Below are 14,352 nucleotides of genomic sequence, written 5' to 3' on the forward strand. Positions count from 1 at the left end.
GAGTAGAGCCAGCACAGGCTAGCATTTGGGGAGGCCAGGTGCCTACAGTCTGCCAATGCTGCAGGTGTGGCATAAACTCCTGGGAACCCAAGGGGAAATCACCAGAAAACAGAACGGCTGGAATAGTGTTTCTACCAGCCATGGCAGAAAACCATGTAACACACAGTGCAGACCTCGGGATAGAGGCCTCAGAAAGCTGTGACCTCAGCAGTGGGGTGAAATCAGCCCTCGAGCAAAATAAAAAACAAACCCCAAAAGGATCAAACTGATCCTGAGTATCTTAACTGCCTGCTGGAACAAAGTCTGACATTCTTTAAGGAACACAAAACCAGCCCACACTGGACGAAATTCACAATGGTGGAATCCAGGTAGAAATTACCAGACCGTTCCAAGAGGAAGGAAAATAAAAACCATAATCAAGAGTAATACTAAGCAGAACACAAAATGACAGTTGCTAAATTTGCAGACGGGGACCGTAAAATGGATATTGTAAAACAGCTTAAAAATACACATAAGATGTAAAAGAAATCATGAACAAGATGAAGAAAAATCCAAAAAAGTCCTAAATGAAGTTCTAAAGAAAAAATACAATATCTGAAATGAAAAAATACCCTGGATAGAATTAACAGCAGATCCAAAACCCCTTAGAAAACACCCATGAACTTGATGGCACAGAAGAGAAACGACCAGAAAGAAGCACTGAGAAGAAAAGAGAATGGAAAATGGTAGCCTGTAGGACAGTATTGAGCATTCCAACATACATACGTATCATATGATGATATGGTGAGCTCATATGTATCATACATATAGGATATAATAAATATATGATCTACATGTGGTGATATACATATAGGATACATATATGACATACATATATGGCACATATGATGAGATCACCATAGCATGATACATGTGTATGTTGGAATGCTCAATACTTAATATATGATATACATGCTACCATGTGTATCATATACATATGTATCACACATACAACATACATAATTTAAAATGAGCTTGTCACAAGCTTGCTGGGATTATGGACAAGGCTGTGCTGGGCCTGTAGGCCAGTTTGGGACGAAGCAACATCTTGATACAACAGAGTGCCTAGTCTGCAGACATGATTTCATTTATGTGTTCTCTGAATTTCAACAGTATTGTGTAGCCTTTATAGTAGAGATTTTGCATGCTTCCTATGAATTTTTTCTAAGCATTTAAAGTTTTTGACATTATCATAAATGGGGTTATGCTTTATTTTCCTGGGGCTCCCATAACAAAGTGCTATAAACTGGGTGGCTTCTAACAATAGAAATTTGCTCGTGGGGCGCCTGGGTGGCTCAGTCATTAACCGTCTGCTTTCAGCTCGGGTCATGATCCCGGAGTCCTGGGATCGAGCCCCGCATCAGGCTCCCTGCTTCTCGGGCAGCCTGCTTCTCCCTCTCCCAGTACCCTCTCTTACGTTCTCTCTGTCTCTGTCAAGTAAACAAATCTTGAAGAAAAAAGTTTATTCTCAAAAGTCCTGGAGGATATAACCCCAAATCCCTGGGGGGATATATACTGCAAAACACAGGTATCCACAGGATTGGTTCCTTTTAGAGGTTGTAAAGAACCATCAGTTCCATGTCCCCATCCTGGCTTCTCCTTGGCAATCCTTGGCTTGTAGAGATGTCCCTCCAGGCTCTCTCCATTTTCATACGGTCTCCTCCCTGTATCTCTGTATTTGTGGCTTGTCTTTTTTTTTTTTTTTTTAAGATTTTAAGTAATCACACCCAACATGGGGCTTGAACTCACAACCCCGAGATTAAGAGCTAGCTGCATGCCCCACCAGCTGAGCCAGCACCTCTGTCTCTCCTCTTCTTGTAAGGATGCAAGTCACTGGGTTTGGGGCCCACCCTCATCCAAGCACATCATCATCTCATAGGACATCTGCAAAGACACTATATCCAAGTAAGGGCATATTCACAGGTTCTGGGGGTTAGGACTTAACATCTTTTTAGTCACCTTACATTTTGGGGAAACAGGTTTTAAATTTCCTGCAAATATATGGCAGTATGATAGGTCTTTCATACATTGAACTTTGTATCTTGAGATTGTCAAACTCAATTCTAAACTTCAAGATCAGCTAGAACTTTTTACATCTATAATCATGTCATCTACAAATAAGGGCCGTTTCTTCTAATTTTTCTGTTCTTTATTCCTTTTATTTTACTGCACTGGGTAGACCCTCTGGTACAATGTGGGATTGCAGCCATAAGAGCGCACACCCTTGCCTCAATGGAAACCTGAGCAGGGACAGATGGCACTCGGTATCTGTCATCAGACAGAACGGTAACCGTAGGGTCTTGGACATATGTCTTTATCAGATTGAGGAAATGCCTTCTATTCCTGATTTGCTGAGTGTTTTTATCATGAGTGGACATTAAATTTTGTCATATGCTTTTTCAGCTTCTATTGAGATGATCATGTTTTTTCTGTTAACTCTAGTGAATTACAATCAGTGTTGGGGTTTTTATCAAGATTTTAATTATTTGGGGTGCCTGGGTGGCTCAGGCGGTTAAGCAGCTGCCTTCGGCTCAGGTCATGATCCTGGTGTCCTGGGATCGAGTCCCAAGTCCAGGTCCTTGCTCAGTGGGGAACCTGATTCTCCCTCTCCCTCTGCCTGCCACTCCCCCTGCCTCTGCATGTTCTCTCCCTCTCTCTGACAAATGAATAAATAAAATCTTAAAAAAAAAAAATAAAGATTTTATTTATTTATTTGACAGAGAGCACAAGCAGGGTGAGGGGCAGACAAGAAGCAGACTCCCCGCTGAGCAGAGAGCCCAATGTGGGCTCAATCCTAGAACTCTGGGATTATGACCTGAGCCGAAGGCAGGCACTTAACTGACTGAGCCAGCCCGGCACCCTAGTGCTTTCTTTTTCTTTTTTTTTTTTTTAAATAATCAATCTTGTATCTCTGATTAGAATTCTACTTGCTTATGACTTACTATCCTTTTTATATCTAATTCAATTTAATTTTTTTAAGATTTTATTTATTTGACAGAGATCACAAGTAGGCAGAGAGGCAGGCAGAGGGAGAAGGGGAAGCAGACTCCCTGCTGAGCAGAGAGCCCAATGGGGGGCTTGATCCCAGGACCCTGAGACCATGACCTGAGCCGAAGGCAGAGGCTTAACCCACTGAGCCACCCAGGTGCCCCAATTTGTTAATATTTTGTTTAGTATGTTTGCATCTGTGTTCATGAGAGAGATTTGTCATTTTCTTACGTTTTGGTGTCAGAAAAATGAGTTGGGGAACATTCCTTCTATTTGCTGAGTGTAAGATTGGTATATCTTTCTCAGATGTTCACCAGTGAAGTCATCTGGGTCTATAATTTTGTGACAATATTTTTAATTACAGATTCAGTTTACTTAATGGCTACAGAGCTACTCAAATTTTGTATCTTGTATCCATTTTGGTTAAGTTGTATTTTTCAAGGATTTTATTCATTTCCTCTCAGATTTATTAGCATTAAGTGTTCATAGTATTCCTCTTACAGATCCATGGTGACGTCCCCCTTTTCATTCCTGCTTATCGGGAGTTTGTCCCCTCTCTTTCCCTCCTGTCTTGTTACTGGTTTGTCAGTGGTGTTGCCATTCCAAAGAACTCTTGGCTTTGTTGAATTTTGTGTTTTCTTTCTCATTGATTTCTGCTCTTCTATTCTCTCCTCTCCTTTCTTTGAGTTTAAAATGCAGTTCTCCTAGCTCTTGATGGGCACTCAGCTCACTGAATTTTAACCTCATTTTCACTCAGTTCAGAGTATTTTCTCATTTCTGTTGTGTTTTTTTCCTTTGTGCACAGATCACTTAGAGATGTTTTGAGAATTTGGTATTTATCTGTTACTGAGTTGTGGTTTAATCTGACCATGGTCAGAGAACATAAATTCAGTGATTTGGTTCTTTGGGTTGTGACTTGATTTATGGCCCACAGATTTGTCTCTGTTGCTAAGTGTTCCACATAGAGCTGAAAAGAATTCTAGTTGACTTTTGTTGGACCTAACAAGGCCAAGTTGATTAAGTATTTTGGGTAAATCTTCTGTATCCCTGCTGACTTTTTTCCTGCTTCTCTCTGAGAGGTGTGTTCCAGTCTTCAGCTGTGATTGTGTGTTTGTCCAGGTCTGGGAGTGGCTACATACATTCCCATTATCTTGGTTAGCTTCGGCATGGTGTGTCTTTTTCTATCCTTTTCATTCTCTGTTCTTATGTTTCTGTCTCTGCTAACAAGTACGTGGGTGAACTTCGTTATTTTCACCCAGCGTGACAATCATGATCTTTCGGTCAGTATCTGATCCATTTAAGTTAACTATTGATAGAGTTGGGTTTAGGTCTATCCTCTTGCCATCCGTTTTCTGTTTGTCTCATCTCTTCCATATTCCTTTAGTTGTCATAACTTGTCTTGCTTTGGATTAATAAAAACAGTTCTCTGTTCTGTTTACTTTTTAGTTAAATATTTGTATTATTATCTTAGTGGTTACTCTAGAGATTATAATATGCTTCCGTACTGCCTTACAGTCCACCTTATGTCGATGTAAAAAATTCTGTGTAAGGTCATCAAATACTCCCTCTGCCACCTAGAAAGCTCCTGTGGTCACATTGGCATGTTTTAAAGGCCTGGAAAGAGGACTGTTTAAACAGTCGATAATCCTTATCTACCCATTCCCATCTTCGTTCCTTTCTGTATTTGTTTTTATCCAGAATCACTTCCCTTCAGCTGGAGGCATTTCTATAGTACAGATTTCTTGTAGTAGAGTGTTGGATATAAGTTTAATTGCCTTGTATTGGTCTGAAAATACCTTCATCCTGCTTTTAATTTTCCTACATCTAGTATTTTTTTAAGATTTTTTTTTTTAAGATTTTTATTTATTTGACAGAGATCACAAGTAGGCAGAAGGGCAGGCAGAGAGAGAGGAATGGAAGCAGGCTTCCCGCTGAGCAGAGAGACCGATGCAGGGCTTGATCCCAGGACTCTGGGATCATGACCTGAGCCGAAGACAAAGGCTTTAACCCACTGAGGCACCCAGGTGCCCCAAGATTTTATTTTTAAGTTCAGCCACAACCCCAAGATCAAGAGTTGTATGCTCTAGCGACTGAGCCAGCCAGGCACCCATCTAGTATTTTCTCTTGCATATTACACTTGTGGTTAGTACAGTGCAAGGTCCGAGGTTCTCCCTGTCTCTAAAGAAAGTTGGTTCTTAGTCCAGTAGGCACATGATTTGTTGGTTGATTACCTGAGAGTCGTATGCCTTCCTAGAGCAAGGGCTATTTCCATTTTGTCCCGGGATGTCAACTTTATTCCTGAGGCATGGCCCTTCTGGGGTTTCAAAGGAAAACCCAAAGTGTTTACCAAGCCCTTCTCAACTTGAGGGACCCAGATTGAAAGCTGTCACCCTGTAATATTCAGCCACTGGGATGCCTGTTTAGCTGTTTTCCATCTGCTGTTCTCACCCCAGAATCCTTGGGGTCTTACTCGAAGCACACACAACTTCGGGTCAGCCAAGGATTTGAGGGTTCCCCCTTTTGTGGCTCCCTTCTCTCTGGGATGTCCCCATCCTCTCTTTCCAGTGTTCAGATGTCCACAGACTCTTCCAGCTCTGACAGGCTTTTCTGCTATAGCCTACCCACCCCATGCCACAGACGCCGGATCCCCTCTAGCCGGGTTCCAGCAGACAGGTGCACAGGGAGTCCCAGAGGAGGAGACATCTGAATTCTGACATGAGGAGAACTTATTAACCACACGGAGGGGTGAGTTCCAGGAAGAAGTACAGACTGTGCAATTAAAAACACGGGTTCAAATCCCAGCTTTGTCACTCAACCACTGTGTGACCTTGAGCAAGTGAATTAATCCCTCCATGCCTCATTTTCCTTGTCTGTGTTGACATCCTGGAACTGCTACAAGGGTTAAATGAATGAACTCTGGCAAACAAACGCTTATTAGCACAGCACGTCGGTCTCCCCTCCAGCCTTCTCATTTCTGTCCCTGCTCCACTGACAGGCCCTACACAGCCATACCTTCCCCTTACTGTCACATCTGCTTCCTTTCCTTATTTCCAGCCCTTGACTTCACACCCTGGGGTGGGGCTGAACTAGCCCAGAGGCTAAGCTGGGCTGGCCCCAGGTCCCATGGGCCCTGACAGGCATGCCTGCCTGGGTTCCGGCCAGTCCATCTCTGTCCCTTGGCAGGTGGCAAACACGAGAGTGTTTCTCCTCACCAGCTGGTCTGAAGTCGCCCTAGCCCCCAGGATGCACTCGCAGAGCAGTCACCTGGGCAAGTACGTTTATTATGAAAGTAAGTGCATATGAAATGTCCCCTGACTTGCAGATCCGTGGCAAAGGCGACTGCAGTACAACTGAGCAGAGGCACGGCTCTTCGGTGGCAGACACCGGCCCCCAGGTGCAAGGTCTGCCACAATGCTCACTTCTGCAAACCTCCTGGTCCTTATTCAACACAACAAGGCAAGCCACCTTTCACCCTGGGGCCCACACGTGCAATCCCCGCAGGCAGCCCGCTCTTGCCAGCAGCTGCAGTGCCCCAGGTGCAGGTGGGCGGCGCGGGCTGGTGGCATTGGCTGGCCCCCAGTTCCTGGCTGTTCCCAGCCTCAGTCTGGCAGCTGGGGGGCCACTCCCCCTCCCAGGAGATGTCCCCAGTCTGTTCCGTTGCCCAGGGAGGACCAAGATGGATCAGAAGCCCCCTCAGCCCATTCTGGGCCCCAGATCTCAAGGGCTCTCCCCTTTTCCCGGCATGGGGCTCACTGGCAGCACTCAGCCACGTGCCTGAAGAGCTCCTCGCCTTGCTCGTCACCAAAGCTCCGCAGGCAGTGAGGGCACTGAAGATCCCCCTGTCCTCTCCGGGCCGCCCCTGGGCACCGGCCCTCAGCAGGGGAGTCTAGACCCTGAGATCCAGTCCCAGCTCTCCATCCACTGGGCGCCACAAGCTCCAGAGCATCAGCCTCTAAGTACTTGGAAGTTCTGTTTCCCATGTGAGTCCGGCAGGAGCCTGGCTCTCGACGCTCCTAGAAAAGAGGCAAGGGTCCATGTACGTGGGTTGCCCTAGAGGCCCCCAAATCACGTGCTGGGCTCTCGCACTTGAGGTGTTTCTTCTATCCCTGCGAGGGACTTGCACCCCTCCCCACTTCCTGAAGTGGCCCAGAGCCCACACGTGCTGCTGCTCCGACCAGAACCAGAGCCCACACGCCCACACCCCAGGGTGCGCTCCCAGGGATGGGACCTGGAGCTGGTTCTGGTCACTCCTCTTAACCCCGAGTCGCTGAACGGCTACTGACCTTTCCACACCATTAATGACCTTTCCACTCAAGAGCACATGCTTCCTCAAGAAAACCCGCAGGCCAAGGCAGATGGTGGGAAGAAATGCCCAGCCGAACCAGACAACGTCCCATTCCCACCCAGCGCACATGGCAGGATTCTCAACCACAGCCTGTAGTCCCAGTGCCCGAGGAGAAGCAGGAACCCCCGCAGGACACTGAGGAGGCTGCAGGGGCTCCTACAGACTCAGGGACACAGCTCGGCCACAGTCCCCACCCACTTTACCCACAAGTCGGAACAGCTGCCTCTGCCAGGCCCACTGCTATGGACTGCATACACGAGTGTGAAAGAGAAAGGGGGTCCCCCATGACTCCCATACCCCACCCTCAGTGGGGAACACACAAGCCATCAATGAACCCCAACGGCCATGCCACAGGCCAGAAGGGGCAGCTCCAAGGTCCGCCCAGTACATTGAGCCCCAGAGGGGCTACTACTGCCCAGTCCGCGTCCAGATGGAAATTCTCTGAGGGGCCCAGGGTTCACTCTGGGGCCAGAGGTGTGGTGGGTACTCGCTGAGGGGCTAAAGAAACTAAGCTTTCCTAGGGCATCTGCAGGGCAGCGAGCAGGTCAGGGCAGAGAGGGGAAGAGGCAGGTGGGTGCCAGAGGTCCCGCAGTGAGAGACTTCGTCAATTCTGAGGCCTCCCAGGCCTCCCTGGGTGGGTGGTGGGCCCAGTGGCCCAAAAGGCCCATCTCTCCGCACAGAGGCCATGAGTTGGGGAACACCAGTGGACACCTGGGGCCTCGGTACCCAGGTCTGTAGAATGGCGTAACTACGGTACCCGTCTCACAGCAAGGAGGGGACATATATGAAGGAAGGCCTGGTAGGGAGCTCGGAGCCCAGGACATGCCCCAGAGCCAGCCACCTCCGCTGTTACACCACGACAGAGGGCTTCCGCCATCGTGCGCCAGGCAAGGCAGCTCTGACCCCAGCGGGGCAAAAGGGGCTTGAACCGTGACAAACGTCTTGGACCGACGCTCGAAATTCATGAGAAGGAAAACAAGAGAAACACCAAGCCTAAACGAGGAGAAAAGCGCTCAGGCCCTACCTGTGTCCAGGATGCCTGCTGCCGCAAGGAGGCCACCTCTTCCTCAAGCTCCTGAATCCTGCCCTGGGCCCGCTCTCGGTCCGCGCGTTCTGAGGTGAAATCATCCTTGTAAGCGAGGATCTGAAAGGAGGTGAGACACTGGGCTGTCCTGGTGCCGAGGTACGTCCACTCGGCAAGGAGAAGGTTCCCGTGGACGGACCACCCTCACCACTGGGCCCCGGGCGACCCAATCGGACACCTGCTGCTCCAGCATCTGCACCCGTTCCAGCGCCGCGTCACGCGCCCCCCGCACGGCCACCAGCTCCCGCCTCACGTCCACGCAGACACGGATCTTCTCCTCCAGCTGCCTGTTGAGCCTAGAAATCTCCTTCCTCATCAGCTCGGGGCAGGAGGGCCTGGCGGGCTCGGGGGGCGCCCGCAGCCCCTGCATCTGCGCATGGAGCCCCCGCACATACTCGTCCCTGCTGGCATCGTAGCGCTGCCACTTGGCATTAAGGTCTTCCACCTGAGGGGACACGGCCGAGGCCGGGAAGCTCTCTGAGCAATAATGCGCTGCTGAGTTCTTCCCCGTAAATGCACATTGCCTCGCTTGCTTTGTCCCGAGGGGACACCGAGACCACCAGACACACAAGGTGCAGAGAGGACATCCACAAGCCACCGTCTTCCACAGAAATGGACTGGGTGCCATTCTCCTGCCTTAAAAGCCATGCTTGACAGAAACTCCTGCACCTCCTTTCTCGACCCAAGAGTTAACCCAGGGGACAGCAGAACACAGGCTGGGTCTCTGCACTCTTAGGCAAAATGTGTAGGTCTCGGACTGTTTGTGTCAGCCCAAGTGGCCCAAGGGGGACACGAGCCCTGAGCACCACTGAGAGGGTAGGACCCTCTCCTACAGTTGAATAAAAGGGGATAGATACTCACATGAGTCACCTTCTGTCGTAATAGTCGATTTTCTTCCCGTAACTTCTCAATAACGGCCTGGACAGAGGCAGCCGTGTCTGTACACTCTGGCTACAGAAGGAAGGAACAGGGAAGATGCCGTGTTGCTGAACATGACACATGCAGCAAAAAGGGAGGAAGCTAGATCTGCAGACTGAGGCACCAGATGGTCGCCACATCTGGCAACATGTCCCCTGGCAGCCGTGCATTCAGGAGAGAAGCAAAGCAGAGAGTCGAAAGGTTGCGGGGGAGTGCAATTTGCTCTGGCCCCGCCCAGGCCCGCCACAGAGAGCAGTTTCCACGCCCCTGCCGTGGACTCGCACACAGTTGGACGGTCTCCCACAGCCTCAGATGCTCCATCATCACAGGAGTCAGGAGGGTAGGCAGCTTAGCCCCGTGGTGCAGCAGGGAAGGCTCTGGCCCTGGGCTGCCTGGCGCAGGCCTGATCAGGAAGCCAGCTCCCCTCCTCCAAGCCCATGACAGCATCGTGTCTGTGGAGTCACAGTCGGCCCCGGTGGTTCTATATGCAGCAATCTGACCCACACCATGTTCACACCTAAAAGCCACATCCCAAACCAACCCTAACAGTGGTGAGCAGACCTAAGTGGAAAGTCTCATGAGAAGTCCCATCTGAATCCGAGAAATTCAGTGCATTTAACAGAATGGGGGGCTGTATCTTGGTGACTCGTTTCTGAAAATTCCCCTTGAATGATAAAGGAAGTGTGTGTCCTCACCAAGCAGGCCCCGGGAAGCCCCAGGTGACTCAGCTGCATCCCAGGCTGAAAAAGATGCTGGGGCCTCACCGACCCCACAGCAGCCCCAGGCCACCCCTCCTGCGTAGCTACTTCCAAGTTCCCACAAGGAAATGACACAGTGACTCAAAGTCAGCTGAGTGTGCCCACTCATCCTCTGGCTTCTGAAATACACAGATGTTCTTTCTGAGGTTCTCTTTTCATGGAATCCCGCCCCCCACCAATGGGAACCAGTGGTTCTCAGATCAAGCTTCTCCCCACACGGGCTCTCAGTGAAGATGCTGCGAAGTACCTGTCCCCCTGGAACACTGCAGAGTGTGTTTCCAAAATGAATGTGGTGGCAGCTCCAGAGAGCCACCTGGGGAGGACCCTGCTCCGTGAGTACCCTGCCCCACACGCCTCCGGCCAGCTATGCAAGAGGCCCCAGGCAAGGCCGGCACCCACTGCCCTTTGGCAGGCTGGGGCATGGACTGGGCAGTTTGCCATATGCCCAATGTGCAAGGGCTCACACTTGCTCAGAGCAGGCCTGCAGCTCCAGCTCTGCCCTCTGCTCCTCAGCTGAGTGAGGCCGAAGAGTCCAAAGTGCTCAGGGCCATCCCGGGAGGCAGGTGCTGGTAAAACAGGCTGCCCTCACTTCCTATCACATTTTGCATGTTCCCTCCTTCTAGAAGAAGCCTCTGGGTGGCTGGGCTTTGCCACAACAGCTAGGGCTCAGGCTGAGAAGAGCAGTGGGCTCTGGGTGCCCCAATACCCATGACAGCAGCAGGATGGTACAGCCCTGACGCTGTGTCTCCCACCCCAGTGAGGCCTTCTCCGTCCTCTGCACACAAAGGCATGGGCTTACCTCGGGGCTCTTGTCCCCCACATTCCCCTGAGCACGCTGTCGTTCATCCAGACACTTAGCCAGATGCTGGCACATGTGGGCGGTGGCGGCCAGAGTCCTCCGCAGCTGATGGGTCTCCTCAGCCAAGGAGCGGCACAGGATGTCGCTGGCAGCCCGGGCACGTTCCTTCTCTGCCACGCTCCTCCGCAACTGGGCCACCTCCTTCTCCCGCTCGTGCTCTGGCTGGCTCATCAGCTGCTGCGCCGCCTTCTCTTTCTCTTCTAGTTGCTCTGAAAGTCTCTCAATTTCCTAAGTGGAAGATTTCAAAGCACAGTTTATTTGAATGAAAGAAGCAAGGCCAGAAACAGATGTTCATAAAGCAAGAGAAGCAGCAGCACGGACCTGCCATCACTAACTGACCAGGTCACTCGGAGGTCAGCTTCGGAACTGTAATTAACTGGGGTTCTCAGCTTCTGATGTTCTTTCTGAAAGTTCATCTAAAATTCAGCTTTCACGAGCAAGTTCACAATTTTAGATAGTACATCACCAAATTACTAAATGTGGTAGCTCCAAAGGCTTCTTCATGGAAAGGCTAGAAACTGCAGTGGCCAGCCCCCAAAGTACGCTCGTGTCCTAACCCCCAGTGCTTGGAATAGGACTTTATTGAGAAGCAGGGTCCTTGCAGATGTAACCAGTTAAGAGGAAGCCATTCTGTGTTAGAACAGGCCCTGATCTGGTGACTGCTGTGCAGAGAAGGAAGTACAGACGCAGACATAAGCCTGAGTGAGGATGAGGCTGAGGGCAAAGAGATGCAGCATGGCCGCGAAAGCCCCCAGAAGCTGTAAGAGGTGGAGGGAGACCCTCCCCCAGAGCCTCAGAGGGAGCGTGGCCAACACTTTCAGCTCAGGCTCTGGCCTCTAGAAGTGCAGATGACAGGTGACACCGCTTCCATTCTAGCCCCGTTTATACCTGTTACAGCAGGTAAAGGAAATGAATACACCCAACCCCAATCACTTCATTTAAAAAAAAAAAGAAGAAGTACTTAAAATTACAGTCTGTTTGATGTCTGGCCTTAATTTTGTGCTTTTCCGTTTCAAGGAAGCCTGCAGTACCTGCAGTGAGAGCCGGTGGGCAGGGTGAGCGAGTGGGGCTTGCAGGTGCAAAACCAGCAAGGCTGGGCTTCAGCAGGAAGGCGTGCAGGGAAGGGAGCTGGCCTCCCTGCCAAGTCCCTGGCAGCTTGTGCCCCCCGACCCCACCCACAGTTGTGAGGAGGGACAGACTCCAGGACCCCCAGCAGAAGGCGAAGCTAGGCCATGTTACTTAAGGACCCCTATTTTGCTTTAAGCAAAAACAGTGCATGTGGTTGTCACAAATTCAAACTTACAGAAGGAAATTCTGTGAAAACTGAAATCCCTCTGTTCCCACTGATCCTTTCACCTCAAGCACCACTTTTTTTTTTTTTTAAGATTTTATTTATTTATTTGACAGATAGAGATCACAAGTAGGCAGAGAGGCAGGCAGAGAGAGAGGAAGGGAAGCAGGCTCCCCGCTGAGCAGAGAGCCCGATGCGGGGCTCGATCCCAGGACCCTGAGATCATGACCCGAGCCGAAGGCAGAGGCTTTAACCCACTGAGCCACTCAGGCGCCCCTCAAGCACCACTTTCCAGAGGTATTTCCTCTTCACCATTTGGGCACATATCTTTCCAGAATGTGTCTAAGCATCTACAGCAGCAGTCTTCACGCACAGATGGGGCCAACAACAGCATGCCCTTCACCTTGCTTCTACTACCTCATTCCACAGCAGCACAGACATGCCTCGTTCCTTCCAACTGCAGCCTGAAACCCCAGAGAAGATTCCAGGTTTGTGAAGCACACCTTCAGCTTATGGAGTGCATGTACCCCCACAGAGACATGCCCAGAAGTCACACAGCTGGGCCATTTCAGGACTGGTGGGGGCGCCTGGGCGGTTCAGTCAGATAAATGTCAGCCTTTGGCTCAGGTCGTGATCCTAGGGTCCTGGCATCAAGTCCCGCATTGAGCTCCCTGCTCAGTGGAGGGCCGCCTTCTCACTCTGCCTGCTGTGACCCCTGCTTGTGTGTGTGTGTTTGCTTGCTCTCTCGCTCTCTCTCTCTGACAAATAAATAAAATCTCTAAAAAAAAAAGGAAAGAAAGAACAGGTAGAAGTCAGGGGCCCACCCTAGCTCCTGGGCCCACACCCGAATCCATGAGACAAAGGCTCCTGCACCCAAACACCCCATGCGCCTGTGGTGACCTCCATTGCTCTAACCAGGTGACCCAGAAAGCATTCTGGAAGTCTCACACCCTCTCAAGGAGTTTTACAAAGCCTTCTCTTTCTTACTCCCTTCAACTTCATTCGAGAAGTTAACAGCAAGACCAGAAAGAAAAGACCTCGTCAGGACCATCGGTCTGGCTCTCTCAGCAAAGGCCTAGAGGAAGAGGCTATTCTAGACCCACACCCAAGACAGGCCTGAAAAGAGAGGCCAGTGGAACCTGTCCAACAGCAAGTGCAGGAGAGACAGGATAGGGACAGAGCGTAAGACAGAAACCACAGTAGGCAAGGAGCCCAAAACAGGGACTGTTGTCCAATGTGTCTGGCACCCATGTCCCCTCATCCCTTCCCAGATGTCCGAGAGTCAGGGGCACCTCGGCTGCACAGCCTGCTGACGCCATTCCTCTCCCTTTTCTACTTTAGGGCCATGATGACCTCACTCCTAAGTAGAATCCAGGCCTTTCTGGACTCAAGGAAGAGAAGTCCCCTCCCTGAAAGCAGACCTGTCAGCATCGGTACTTCCTCCCAGCAGATGGCCCTTCAGAACGAGGCAGGACCTGCTTGGCTTGAACATAGCCATGACCAGACATAGCAAGATGGGGCATTCATGCATCTGAGAACCAAAAAGACGGCCTCCTTAACATAAAATTCTATAAATAAGAAAAATAAGGCCAAATCCCAAGCTAAACTCAGGTTCCCATTGCTAACCCTTCCTGTGCCCTTGAGCCTGAAAACTAGGCCTCTTTATTAGCCTTGAATTTCTTCAAAAACTGAGAGCAGGTGCCCCATCCCATGTTCTCATGTCTGGACAGAACTGCAGGAGCCTCACCCTCTGGCATGTCCATCCCCTGGCCTGGCCTTGGTTTCTCTCTGCCTACATCACAGCTTTGGTCTTGCTTTGTTGCCGCTGGTGGAAGGAGGTGCCTGAGGGCAGAGACCTTTCATTGCCGTGCTTGTGATCTTGGACTTTGTTACCCTCAACGGTGGCTCAGATGTGTAGGGAGTGAACATACAGTGACTAAAGAGGTCTGCCCCCTGACAGCGTAGTTTCCATTAAAATTTTGAAGTTATTCAAATTAGCACAGTGGAGAAATGTCTCTATCCTTGTCGATACCTAACACTGAAATTTGTTCAGGATAAATACATCTCTGT

At 50.2% G+C, this 14,352-nt stretch overlaps 1 protein-coding gene across 1 annotated transcript in view; it reads right to left on the minus strand.

Annotated features, from left to right (window-relative positions):
- Positions 1–2,338: 2,338 nt before the first annotated feature.
- The window catches only part of TNIP2 (TNFAIP3 interacting protein 2), a 47,656-nt gene continuing 35,642 nt past the window's right edge, over positions 2,339–14,352 (minus strand). The window contains exons 2-6 of the mRNA XM_059379706.1: positions 10,932–11,219; positions 9,318–9,407; positions 8,635–8,901; positions 8,397–8,516; positions 2,339–7,040 (exon numbers count right to left, since the gene is read on the minus strand). Of these exons, the coding sequence (XP_059235689.1) occupies positions 6,777–7,040; positions 8,397–8,516; positions 8,635–8,901; positions 9,318–9,407; positions 10,932–11,219 (1,029 nt within the window). The 3' untranslated portion in view covers positions 2,339–6,776. The remainder of the gene's footprint in view (positions 7,041–8,396; positions 8,517–8,634; positions 8,902–9,317; positions 9,408–10,931; positions 11,220–14,352) is intronic.

This window comes from Mustela nigripes, chromosome 1, assembly GCF_022355385.1.
Source record: "Mustela nigripes isolate SB6536 chromosome 1, MUSNIG.SB6536, whole genome shotgun sequence".
NCBI classification, from domain to species: domain Eukaryota; kingdom Metazoa; phylum Chordata; class Mammalia; order Carnivora; family Mustelidae; genus Mustela; species Mustela nigripes.